Source organism: Pholis gunnellus, assembly GCF_910591455.1.
Source record: "Pholis gunnellus genome assembly, chromosome: 13".
In the NCBI taxonomy this organism is placed as follows: domain Eukaryota; kingdom Metazoa; phylum Chordata; class Actinopteri; order Perciformes; family Pholidae; genus Pholis; species Pholis gunnellus.
In genome coordinates this window covers 9,517,016-9,530,656 of record NC_136540.1, presented here as the reverse complement: position 1 = coordinate 9,530,656, position 13,641 = coordinate 9,517,016, and the positions used below count along the sequence as shown (strand labels likewise).

Below are 13,641 nucleotides of genomic sequence, written 5' to 3'. Positions count from 1 at the left end.
GTTCATCTGTGACTTCCCATTTCAGAAAGCTAGGCAGCAGATAGTCAATTCATATTACAATATTATAAAGCAGTCAAGTATGCTTTGAGAAGTTTCACCAATCACTACAAACTACTTCTGCATTTTATGTTTATCCCCTCAAAGCAAGTAGAAAACAGTATCAGATAATCTTTTATTCATAATTTATACAATCTCTTAACATTGTTACCACAGGCCACAGACTAAGCTGATAGCCTTCCCATGCTTGTCACTTCGGCTAGTTAACGTTCGCTACAAACAATTAAAGTGCAGACAGCGTTAAACCTCATTGGCGACAACAGTATTTTTACCCACATAAGTCGCCTGAGGCAAATCGTGCTCAGTTAAATACTGTACTGGCCTAAATCCCCCCCCCCAAAAAAAAAGGTGCCGATGAAGGAAGTCAAAGTGACTGGGCAGAGATACGGTTTGCTGCTTAGAAGCTCAAACCTGAGAAGTGATAGCTGAGAGCTATTACTGGACCACATTCAAATAAGTATCTGCTTTGCAAAGCATTGTGGGACAGAAAGTACTGCGTCACAGTTTACAAGAAATTCAAATTTTGAGGCTGTTATGAAGTTTATCTTGAGATTCTTTAGTACGACAGCATTTTAGAGTCACAAGATTGTTGCTAAGTATAGATATGTTTAGCATAATTTTTCCTGATACAAGGCACGAAGTACATCAGAATTGCAAAAATCAAACACCTGCAGTTTTGTGCATTTGAAGAAAACAGAACACAGTTCAGGACAATTTCAAGCAGTCTTTACGACATTGACATTGCAAAACAGCAGTTGACAAACCCAAAGCCTGTTACAATCACAACTAGATGTCTTTGTAGAAACATGACTGATAACACAAGGCATAACTAAGAGTTCTTCATGTCAGGTTCACAAAATCCACATCAACCGTCAGAGTAATGACTAGCTCTCGTGACTTTGCTCTTACATATAATCCTCGTTGAACAACCAGCAACAGAAAATACACTTTGGCAGAATTTCAGATTTGGTCATGTGTTTTCCTCACCCAGACATTCAGTCCAAACCACCTCTGGTCAACAGAGGGTTTTTGTGGCGGCCCGTACTAATTTTCCTCCAAAACCATTGATGAAGTCGCACTGCTCCAGCTCGTCGTATCGCCCGCTTCGCAGAAAGCAGAGCATAGTGGTTTTGCACGTCTCCTGGCAGGGCGCTGACACGTGTCCTTTAAATCTTAAGTACCAGAACTTCTGGAAGACCCGGTCGTCGTTGATAAAGGTCCGCAGCATCCCGTCGTAGTCGGAAGGGAACAGACTTGTCAGCCCGTAGGCCTCGGTGGCGCGGTACAGCAGTGTCCATTTGGGGTTCTGTACCGGGCTACTCTGTGCTCCTGGACTGTGGTTGGCCTCCGTGAGGTTCAGGATGTAGGTTTCATGGTCGAGCACCAGCCTGGAACTGCCTTTGTAGTTCCCATCCACATAGTAGACACGGAAACCTGGAAAGAAGGATATTATTTAGCCGTGCGTTGCTTCTGAACCGTTGGGAGGTCACTTTACTAGTTTATGAACTCACCTGGGTTAAGATTAACGTAAGTAGTGACACTGGGCGCAATGAACGCCACTCCCAGTGGGCGGGTCATGGTTTCCTCGTCATAAAACATTTGGAACTCATCGAGGTGTGTGTGGCCGAAAAACTGTCCAGTAACTGTACTTTCATATCTGGATGAAAATAAAGAGGACGTTAAACAAAAAGAGAAACATTTACAACTTCTCTCATCTGTCACATGCAGCAGCTTTAACCACAGCAGGTCACCGACCTTCAAATAAAACTAAAATATATATATTGATTAACTAAAGCTGAGACACGAAACCACACAACAGATCTGATCTAGCCATGCGAACAAAGAGGAAGTGAAACAAGCGCTGCTCGTCAAGTCAAAACAAGGCAAATTACCGCAAGAGCCCCAGACTATTGACGTTATACTTCAAAGTAGATGTTCCACATTACATTCAACGGTCCGAAACTTCTATTAACACTCACATCGTATATTAACAGGAGAACACTGCTAAGTGTTCACATCCTCTGCTCAGTAATGACAATAAGTAAACAGAAAAAGATGCACTGCTCTTCCAATTGTCTTCACTGCAGCAACTTCAAAGAGTTCCGGGATAAGACACCTTTAGGTTTACAGGACTGTCTCAGAAAATTAGAATATTGTGATAAAGTTCTTTATTTTGTGTAATGCAATTAAAAAAACAAAAATGTCATGCATTCATTACAAATCAACTGAAATATTGCAAGCCTTTTATTCTTTTAATATTGCTGATTATGGCTTACAGCTTAAGAAAACTCAAATATCCTATCTCTAAATATTAGAATATCATGAAAAAGTATACTAGTAGGGTATTCAACTAATCACTTGAATCGTCTAATTAACTCGAAACACCTGCAAGGGTTTCCTGAGCCTTGAAAAACACTCAGCTTGGTTCAGTAAACTAAATCACACGTATGGGGATTATCACAATATTCTAATTTTCTGAGACAGTCCTGTACATGATCAGTGTAGCTACCTGTTGACAATGTGATAGTAGTTCCAGCTCCAGCTGCTAAGACACAGGCCAGGTGGAATGTGACCAATTATATGGACCTACAATAAAAAGGAGAAAATGATTGCACATAAAAACCCAGTGAATATAGGGAAGTAAAATGGCAAAGCCACAGAGTCTTTACCCACATCTAGAATGCAGCACATAGCGTGGGTAGGAGCTGGACCACACCAACGGGTTGATTGCTTTTACAATGTTTAGTGACTGAACTGACCAAATGTCTTCAGTCCTTTTGTTCTTGAGCTCACCTTCTCTCCCTTGTCCTCACTGGCCTGCAGAATATGGACCAGCCACTGCAGCTGGTTAGCGGGATCAGTAGAGTTCACCATCAGCCAGAAGTTCTCTCGAGCACAAAAGTTCATGTTGAGAGAGACCACCCTCAGACCGGGCTGAATCTCCATCGTGTAGAATCCTCCATATCTGAAATTACATCAAGAGACGTAGCTGAAGGACGCAAAGGTAATTTCAGCACTGGGCCGCCCATGAAAATCCTCTATATAGCGAACAATATTCAGAGAAATGTGACTACTTCCGAGTGCGAAAAGTGGGACATAAACTACAAAAAGGTGAAACAAACATCTGATGAAAACAACTCATCTAGAATAAACTTTGCTTTGTCACTTATATTCAACAAAAGCACTTACGCCTCATCTACAGGGTGACATGACCTGCACAGCAACAAAAAACATTTAGATACAATAAAACTATTTACCTTAAAGTCTTCAAAGCCTGCTTCGTTAGCCAGGGTGCCCATTCCTCTGCCATTGTATCGTAGAGCCAGGAGCAGGATCGGTTGCCATGAACGAATGGTGGGGGGAAGCTGTTTACTGGTGTGCTCTCGTGGTTCCCTACAGCAGGGTACACCGTCACGTTGGGCCCCAGGTGTCTGGACACAAGATAGGAGGGTCAATAGCTGTTTGGATCAATTCTAGAGGCCTGTACTATGAAGCATGATTTGGGGTAAGCGAGGAGTTTCAGAGTTACGCTGTTTGTTCTCTTATTACCAGGGTACATAGCCACTTATACTTCTTTGGATTGTGGGTCCGAATCGGGTTAGCGTTAACCCTTTCTCTCAGCCTGGATTATGAGTTTGCTCTTAGTTTGAAAAATGTGTCGCTCTGCCGACAAGTCGACTTGTCCATTATTGTGATTGGGCATAACACTGCAAACGACGCCCCCTTTGAAGTCAACGCGTTCACAGCAAGATTGTGAAACTGGTGTTGACTTACAGGGTTGATAACCACAGCTGTGGGCCCGCTTAGCATGATTGCGAAGCCCAATATTGAACGAGAGATCCTCGATACGTAAACTTGCTTCGTTAGCACAGGCCTCAAGTAACACATGACAAAAAGAAAATCATTCCCAATGTTATCAGCATGTTTTGAGCCACTTTGAGATTAGACTCAAAGCAACTGCTTTATCCAGAAATTCCAAAAGCATTACCAGTAACATGGTTCTTCTATTAAAAACTAACTAAGTGGTGAAGTTATCAGTAATAGGGAAAGTACACATCCACTATGTTATGTGTGAAAGGAGCAATTATGTTTATCCTATGTCAACATACTTATTCAATCCTAAAGGAAAATTACTTGTGGATGAGCCTGGAGACGACCGTAAGCTCCGACAGCTGCTGTTTCCTGGTCTGAGACCAAACATTGTGCGCTGGTATGTCTCCGGTCCAGTAGACCCAGTCCCAGGGTCCGTCTCTGGCGGCGTTCTCCAGGAGGTTCTCCACCGTCCGTAGAGGCAGATCACACTTACTGTAGGTTCCCCAGAACCCGGCCTCCCTCTGCCGCCAGCTGGGAGAGCCCGAGTCATTGCGACAACAAAGAGGGTGCTTGCAGTCTCCGGCACTGCCGGCTACGTACTCCTGTCAGTGGAGAGGATTACATTTAGAAGCGGGGCTTCATCCAAAGCCAAGTGACCAAAAATCCTACAGATTGCTGGTTAGTCATTCCAAATTTCCAGAGAAAACGGCAACATTACTTTCAAGTAAATCAGTAACTTGTTTTTGCTGTGGGGTTGATTATTTCACTTAAATTCCTTTGGCTAACCTGTCAATGACGCTCACCTGGTCCCAGTGGATGTCCGTTAGAAACAGGACTCTGCTCTGTGGAGAGCCAGGTTTGGGAAGAACGGGGGGTGTAACAGGGGGCTTGGGGACCGTCGGCAGGGTGATGTTCCACGAGGAATAGATGTCAAACTTGCCACAGGAAGGGCCCACGAGCAGGGCGCACGCTTCAGTGGGCCACAGCACGGACTCCTCCACAGCCCGGATGAAGTCGTCCCGGAACAACTCCGTTATTTGTCGGCACACCTGCTCGTCGGCCAGATGGAGACGGATACACGCATCTCCCATTGCACGGGCCACTCGCTCTTCATTCATGTTAGTCTAGGAGAGGTAATAAAGAATACAATTACTTGAGGTCAACAAAGATCATATGATCAAGATGTCACAAGGATGTTTTTGTGCTAAATCAGCAAAACACAATCACAGGGAGATATAAAAACAAGATTTTCAAGTAGAACAGGAAGTAGACCATCTACACACGGTGGCCAAATCCAAGCAAACTTTTATAAAACACTGTTAACTTATAATATAAACTAAAGTGGCAAACACCACCAAAAATAAAGTGACCCTTAAAGTGAATAAACACCTCTTTTAGCAGTTGCATGTCAAATTAAATACAGTCTTTCTAAAGATAGGCTTTACAGCAGGGATGTTTTATTAAACTGCATTACTTTAAGCCAAGTGTACCCACTAAACCAGCAACTTCGTCTAGAACAATATACCCCATCAAAACCACCTTGCTCATGAAGGGTAGCAGTGTAAATACACGCTCAAACATTTACCAGCAGGGCGACATCGAGGATGGTGAAGACCACTTTGCACAGGGGACAGGTGAGATTTCTCCAGTTAAACCCCACACTCTCACGGGTAAACCGCTCCAGGAACACCAGGCCGGGCTGCTGCGAGGTCGGTGCGGGATGACACGAGCCAAACAGCGGCCACGTTAACACCAGAGAGCAGGCTAGGAGTCCAAAGGAGGGCAGCAGCGTGGGGAGCTTCATCGTCCTGACTGACAGCAGGAGTCCTCCGAGAACCGTTTGCTTTCAGTCTGTGTGACGGAGGGGAACAAACAAAACAGAAGGCGACAAGTGTCACGGAAGTAACACTCGGTGTAGTTCAACACTTCAAGTTCAGAAGAAATGACTCATGCACCCACAAACTTATTTGAAAAAGGGGCTTAAACACAAAACCGGCACACCGCCTGCTACCAAGGTCGCTAGCTAGCTACTCTTTTGCCAATGCAACGTCCGTTACCTCTTCGTCGTCGTCGTCTTCCCCGCGTGAGGAGAACAAAATCCGGAGTTTTAAGGCGCTCCCGTTTCCACTTCGACAAAACTGTAACGTTAACCTGCAAGAAACAAAGTGTCCTGTCTGTCGACGGGGCTCTGCTTGTTGTGGAGCTCTCTGCTCGGTCTTGTGAAAGGCTGAGAAAGTCAGCTGACTCGTCACGTGCCACACTTTTTTTTTTGTCTCCCAAACAAATTAATTGTAACTCACTGCAGCTGGTAGATCAATTTAGTCGCTTTGGAGAAATGCATTGATCTGTCCACCCCCTATAAAGTAACTACTCTCATTATGCACCAGTTACATTGTCGCTTAATCAAAAACACAGTTTAACTATAAATTCCCAACATAAACCCAAAATTACAACTACTCCCACATACCGATACATCCCAACATAATCCGTCGAGATTGAATTTGTTGTGACACGCCACTAACTCATGAAAATATGACAATGGATCCTACAAAGCTATTACATACTTTGTTCTTTGATAAATCTGCATCCATAGCCTGTGAGCTGAGCTTGAAGGTTCATTATAGACATTAGAAGAAGTTATTTGACTATACATTTTAAGCACAGGTTCCACTAACTGTACGTTTCCTGAAGCTTTCAGCCCCATCTTGTGGCCTTCATCAGTGGAGTGAGTATGGTCAGTGGACAACAACTGATCTACCAACTGAATCATCTCAAAAGAAAAACTATCTACTGAAGAAAGCCACAGGATTTGGCTGAAAACTTTCCAACAATCGGCATAATTACAAAAAAAATAAACAAAAAAACAAGTATTTGTCATAAATAAAAAAAACATTTATTGCATTGGTATTCGCTAACGTGTATAAAAGCATTGTTTACACACATTTCTTTGGATCTGTTTCTGTCTGACTCATCGCTGACACTGAATATAATCCACACTGGATTCAAAAGTTTGCCAATATTCCAGTGAACCATGTTTCAGCCATAATAGAAGAGCTATAGGCGAAAGAACATTTATACCTCAAATTTAATTTATACAAGAACAGCATTATAATACGTAATGTTTCAATTGTGGAGCGAAAGTGGTCTCTGACATTATTTACAGTGGCTTAGCAGATACATTATTGAAGTGAAGTGGTTTGATGATTACAAAAACAAACATTGTAACAGAGTTACAGATTGCTGTGAAGGCATTCACTTGTCTTGCATCTTCTCCAGAATGGGGACGATCATGTCAAACTTGGGTCTCTTGGCTGGGTCTTCGTTCATGCAGAGCCTCATCAGCTTACAGATATGAGGGGAAATCCCTGGTGGAATGGTTGGCCGAAGACCTTCGAGAGCCACCTGAGGAATACAGGTAGAATACAGAAATGTGGGTGTGTGGCATACAGACAAGCCAGTGGGTAGATAAACACCAGACCCACTTACCTTCATGCCGATCTCCATGTGTGAGAGGTCAGCGAAAGGGACCTCTCTGGTAACCAGCTCCCACAGTAACACAGCAAAGCTCCACATGTCAGCAGATCTTCTGTTGATGTCTTCAGGCCTCTTTTGCAGGGCTGCGAACAAGAGGGACAAGGAAACTCATAAACATGATAGAACTCATTTGTTCGTTTGTTTTTATTCTGTAGCACGGGCAACACACCACATGACTACCACTTAACTGGGACTAAATTATAGCGTACAGCATGTTCCTTACATGACTCATAAAGTCTGAGAAGGCATTATGAGAGGAGGAAGCATAGGCGGATGGGAGGAGAACAAAGAAGGAGAAAAAAAAAAGGAAACATACCTTCAGGGGCCATCCATGCTGGGGAGTAACTACGACCAGGACACTGGAAGGAGAACTTAGCATCTGCCATGCTTATTCTGGCTGTCATGTCCTCATCAATCTGCAAATCAAACATCTGGCTTGTCAAAGAGTCACAGGATCACCTTTATTGTGAGTTGCTGTCGAGGCAGTAATAGACTCAAACCTTGTTGTTAGTATTTGTGGACAGTAAAGTAGTGCCTTACCATGACATGCTTACTGTTGAGGTAAAGCCGTGAAACCATTGGTTCTAAGGTGTGAAGGAAAGCCATGCCACTGGCAATGTCCAATGCAAACTTCACTGCTTGGCTTTGGTCGACCACCAGAGCTGAGGAAGAGGAAGAGGAAGACACAGGAGGACAGGAGAGGAAAGTTAAAAGTATGATGGGGTGAGGATGGGTGTGCGATGTCATCCATCTACAGTAGCAATCCTCAGCCATGAAAGCCATTTCCACTTTGTGTATAGATCCAGGTACATACTAGTGCCCTGGTGCAGGATGTTGAAGAGGGACCCGTATGGCATGTAGTGGGTAATGACGATGGGGTGAGGGGATGGAGGTGACTGACAGGCCCCAAGAACAGGCAGAATGTTTGGATGAGAAAAAATCCTATGGAGACATGATAGACACAGAATGTAAATGCTGAAAGTACACAGTAATATATTCTCAGATGATTAGGAATAAAACACTTTGCTGTTAGGAGGAAACCCCATTAAAGAAAAAAACATTAAGACAGGAAATGTCCTAAAAAAGTACCCATGCCCCACATTTGTACCATCCTTGGCCTAAAGTTAAGATGAAGCTCTTTCATTTTTGCAGTGCACGTCAGATTATACGTTCTTCAGCATATACTCATCCCAAATGCTTTCATGTGTGCTACAATTCTTAAGAGAGGGCAAGAACTGAGGCCAACATGAAAGCACACTGCCAAGTTCTTCCAATTCCACTCAGCCTTCCTGCTGCGGGTTCATTCTTTGAATCGGCCTGCTCAAAAGCTTTCTTCATTTTTGTCCTATTAAGGTTTTGTTGAGAGTTTTTCTTCTTCCTGTCACTTAAAAGTTGGTCTGAAGTCGTTTGCATTGATTAAACAGGGCCAATTTATGTATTATGTTCAAACGCTTCCTTTTATGTTGCGATTTGTTTGATACAAGAACATCAACATGACAAAGAAAGAATTACAAAATACTGTTTCCTTTCTACTATGATTGATTTAATCCCATGTCAGAATGGATTTAATGTTTACTGTGATGGAAGGCGGTTTGTGGAATTTGTTTTTCGCATTGTAGAGCAGAGCACATCACACACATTAGACAGCTGCCAACAACTGTTTCATCACAAAACCATCCACAACCCATTTCCTTGACCTCGAACAGTAAAAAGAAACCTTCTCCTTGTTGCACAAGAATCCTGCAGCAGATCCTAAATTCTCTTTGACCACAGACACTCAATCACCTCCATCCTCACATTAGCACTATGTCTACCAGGATAGTCAGTCCAAATGCTCATAGACTGCATATGGTTCATACCAACAGGCTCTGAAGAGCCAAACAGCAGAACCAAAATGTATTAGCCTCAGTTTATGCTAGCAAATAGATTGACTGCATGGGAATCCCATAAATGAACTCTGATGCCCTTAAGAGCCAACCACCATTCCCTTTTTCATTGTTAGAAAACTGATGTGTAGATTACCTGAGTTTTGGATGCTCCTCGTTGAAGTCTCTGCTCTTCCTGGTGGTCCAGTCTCTCACCTGAAGCACCTTCACTATAATCTCATCCCCTTGCCACCGACCCTGCCATAACTGCAGACAGAGCACAAAGCCCAGTTAACAACTTGGGAACTGAAAAGAAGTTAAAAAAAAAGACTGAAACAGCAGTAAACATAGAGTGCAACTGACCTCTCCGGACTGATTTTCATTGATCTTTGCCAGGAGCGAAAGCTGCTTATAATCAATACCAGCCTGCTTGTTGAGGGTACCATTACCTGAAAGAGCCAAAACAGGAATAATCACAACATCCTGATTTGATGACTTGTTTCTTTCATGAGGTGAATTTTACTCACGAGGTCGTGTTCGCATGGTTCCCTTCCAGAAACTTTCCTTATAGGGTACCTTGGTCATACTCTGACCCATTTTCTCTGCCTTTTCTACAAGAACAACACAAAAATAAAGTGGTGATCCTTTTTTATTTTGCCAATATAATGATTTACTTTTCCTATGGAATAATATAACCTGTTAGGGTGTTAAAATGCCCAAAAAATGACATCTGACCTTGAAGCAGCTGTCTCAGGTGAGGCTTGGCCTTGTCCAGAGGTGTCTGTCCATACCTGTTACATACACACACCTGGGCACTACTGGTTAGCAAGTCCTAAAAAAGAGAAGTTATCATTTTTGTTTTGGGTTAAAAGCAAAGACACTAGCAAAAAAGTGCACTGTAGTGTCCGTTTCTCCCCAGAAGAGGGCATTTTCAGCCAACAGATTGTGCTAAAAGAACAGGAGTGTGTGTGTGTGTGTGTGTGTGTGTTGTACTGCACCTCTGCCACTTCGTCTTGGCCCCAGAAGCAGGCGTAGTGAAGTGGTGTGTTTCCATGCTCGTTGACTGTATTGGGGTCGGCTTTGCACTGAATCAGCTGGCATTCACAGGTCATAGAGTGAGACAAATGAGCAACGAAGCAAGTTTAATTCCCTCGGACAATGTAAACGGAGCATGAAGGCCCCAGTTGTAACCGTATGGTGTGCTTACCTTTGCCACGATGTCTCTATGCCCGTGACTGGCGGCGAGATGTAATGGAGTATCATCTCCACGGTTCATCACATTAATACGAGCACCTCGCATGATGAGCATGTCAACAACTCCGCTCCTCCCTTCCCTGCATGCCCAGTGGAGAGGGCTGAAGCCATGGTCGTCACTAAAACACAAGACAACACGGTGGGAACGAAGAGCAAAGGAGCACGGGTCCTAAACGTAGAATTAGAATGTTTTTTCGAAAATGACACTATTTGGAAAAATGGGTAGGGTGCTGTCTTAACGACTCTGAGCATATACCAGCTGTCAAAATACTGTCTGTGTGGTTCGCTCCTCCTCTACCTACCAATCTTTATTTAGACTTGAGTGCGTTTCCTCGTGCTCACTGGCCTAGTGGTAAATATGTCCGTGCAAGCTGGAATGCCTGCTAACATATGCAAAGACGAAGACAGCGTACACATAGCACCGCTGCCGTCTACAAGGAGCCAAGCTACCACCTATGTGTTACTGGGCCCCTTCACCCAAGTGACTCCTTCACATTAGCTGACCCCCGGGGCAGCTGCTGGGGCTCCTCACAACTCCCCGCGAAGCCACAAACTCCACACTCTGTTTAACAACAAACCTCAAGAGGGCTTGTATGGCCTGTAGGAAATAGCTGCAGTACTAGCTCGCACTAAAGTGAAATAGCGGTTAGTCGCATTCTCGGTCAATTCGGATCCAGCACTGTGGACAGACAGTCCATAGTCAGACTGACCCTGTGTGCTATAAAAAGTAACTCGGGGAACGACAGAGCGGAAAATACACAGTGGAATCCTCAGCTTCACATTCTCTGTGAGTCTCCCTCGCTCTACTTCCCTGTGTCTTCCTGTGGTCACTCGCTCAAACACACACACACACACACCCACACACACACACACACCTCCCAGGGGAGATCTGAAATGGCATTTAATGTTAGTCTCAGTGGACTCCCTCTCCAGTTCCTACTTTCAGCTTCAGAATTCAGGGGGAAAAGCACATTTTCCTACCAAAACAACGCTAACTACAAATTATTGGATATCCTGAAAGAGAACAAAGACACAGACACAGTTGAGTCTCTTCATATTAACAGCTAAAGCAGGCCTCGCAGCATAATGACTGGTCTCTCAGATGTTTATGTGGGACTGCAGCTCGCTGCCTGAGAAGCTCTGTCAGCGAGGGCCTGGCCCTGTATGGAGTTGAACAGAGGAAATGGCCTTGGCTGTTGCGTGGTTGGCTAGCAGCACCGCAGCCCTCAAAGTCAACGTCAACAAACTGCACATATATGGCCTGGCCTAAGAATGAGATAACCGAGGTCTTTAGCAGTGAGGTCTTGTAGCTCCTTTCTGGCAAGGAAACTGTGTTAACAGGCAGAAGTGCACTGATTATCCTAAACATCGCTTTACAAATCTAATAGGGCTGCAACTCATGTCCATTATAAGTTCCATTATCACTTATATTTTGGATTAATTCATTATGTTTTAATATATATGTCACAAATTGTAAAAAAAAAAAGAAAACAGTATAAAACTCAAAATATTCAATTTAAAATGTTTATGTGATTATTTTTTCTAATCTACTAAATCATTCAGCACTATAATCGAAAGTGTCTGTGTGATTTTCTGGATGAGTTTTTGCTTATATTCCGTTGCCGGAGTCATAAATTGACGTCATGGCACAACCTCCACAAATCACCCACTGCTTTTAGACACGCACAGTTTTTGGGGATGACATCATCAGGAAAGAAATCCAAGAAGACGAGGGAAACGACTGGAATGGAATTACCAAAAGCTGGGTGATGTTCACCAGTGTGTGGAGTTGCAGGGAGAGCACAATATGGAAACTATTTGACCACCTCTAATGTGCCAAGGACTGCTTCTGCACACACACACACACACACACATACCAGCACAGACTCACTCACCCGCCATACCAAATGTGGTACGTTTGCTATAAAGTCAGCCCCATTCATTAGAGGACCGTACTCAATTTGTTACTGCGCAGACTTTACAGCGAGACTCCAACATCTTAAGAGATGATGAAGACGGCCGTATTCAAAGCTTCGTATGTGCGACTGAAGTGTGTGCAGATTAATCCGCTTACCCCAAGTTAAGGTCATTCTCTGTGTTGTCCAACCACAGGCGAACAGCAACAGAGTTCCCTTCTCGACACTGTGTGAAGATGTCATCCATGGTTATGCTGTGGGTTGCCTCTCTTGACTGGTTGCTCTTTCTATCTCTTGTGAGATCAGGAACATGTAGCCTGCAAAAGGTGTGAAACAAAAGACTCCTTTGTGTGAGAGAGCTTGTGTTTTTGCTCCTGAAATACTATGGAAAGTACATGAATATGTTCAAGTGTGTTTGCTGTGCACTGTACATTTTCCAGGAGGACCATTTTTGGCAGGTAGACAGACATCAGTCACTGTCTCTAAGTTCACTTACATTAGGTCAATATTCATAATGTCAAATAGATTTGTTGATTCTTCTTGAGATGGCCGTGTGTGAACAATGTACTATATGTTTTGTCTTTTAGCCTATGGTATCAGTATATTCCTATTAACAGTAAACCAGACTTCAAGTCATTGCCTCATGATTGTTAAATGCAACATTTACACCATCTGCTGCACAAAGAAACGTAAAAAGCCAGACAGAGCCCATTGAAATGACATTATGAGGTAGTTCAATATATTCCCACATTTCCCCTTGGCTCTGTCCACCTCCGTTGAAATCGGAAGGGCTGGCCTATTGGATCACTTTGAAAACTATTGTTAAAAAGTCAAAGTCAATTTGGACATCCACAACAAAACTTCCGCAAACCACAATGGAAACAAAACTAGTTAACACACAAAAGCGTTCTCAGAACTCTTACCAGCTGCCAATCGATCGGTTTCTTCTCAAGTTTCTTCTTTTTTTTTTTTCCTCCCCGAAAATTCGGTCGTCTCCTGAAATTTAAGAGCAGAGAATAGTCGGCCGGAGTCCACGCCCCGCTTCTACGAGTTGATGTTGGCTACTGGTGAGAAGTTAGAGGAGCTCTGCTACTGGCAAGCCCAATGTCCCGGGACACCTTCGCAACAGCGCCCCCTGCTGGGAGCAATGCAATCATGCTATACATCCAGCGGCACAACTGCACGCGCCCGACAACACCGGG

General features: G+C 43.7%; 2 protein-coding genes across 2 annotated transcripts; both read right to left on the bottom strand.

The window, feature by feature from the left end:
* Positions 1-141: 141 nt before the first annotated feature.
* On the bottom strand, positions 142-6,065 carry smpd1 (sphingomyelin phosphodiesterase 1). Its single transcript, XM_079171783.1, has 9 exons — positions 5,928-6,065; positions 5,456-5,721; positions 4,674-4,994; positions 4,192-4,472; positions 3,315-3,488; positions 2,851-3,022; positions 2,567-2,643; positions 1,569-1,714; positions 142-1,491 (listed from the first exon to the last, which is right to left on the bottom strand). Exons 2-9 carry the CDS (start codon positions 5,672-5,674, stop codon positions 1,073-1,075), a joined length of 1,809 nt encoding a protein of 602 aa, XP_079027909.1. The 5' UTR covers positions 5,675-5,721; positions 5,928-6,065; the 3' UTR covers positions 142-1,072.
* Positions 6,066-6,746: 681 nt separating this feature from the next.
* Positions 6,747-13,500, bottom strand: ilk (integrin-linked kinase). Its single transcript, XM_079170989.1, has 13 exons — positions 13,363-13,500; positions 12,598-12,756; positions 10,477-10,642; positions 10,268-10,363; positions 10,005-10,101; positions 9,797-9,880; positions 9,633-9,718; positions 9,427-9,536; positions 8,219-8,346; positions 7,945-8,066; positions 7,721-7,820; positions 7,357-7,487; positions 6,747-7,272 (listed from the first exon to the last, which is right to left on the bottom strand). The coding sequence occupies exons 2-13, from the start codon at positions 12,684-12,686 to the stop codon at positions 7,123-7,125; spliced, it is 1,359 nt and encodes a 452-aa protein (XP_079027115.1). The 5' UTR covers positions 12,687-12,756; positions 13,363-13,500; the 3' UTR covers positions 6,747-7,122.
* Between the last annotated feature and the right edge of the window lie 141 nt (positions 13,501-13,641).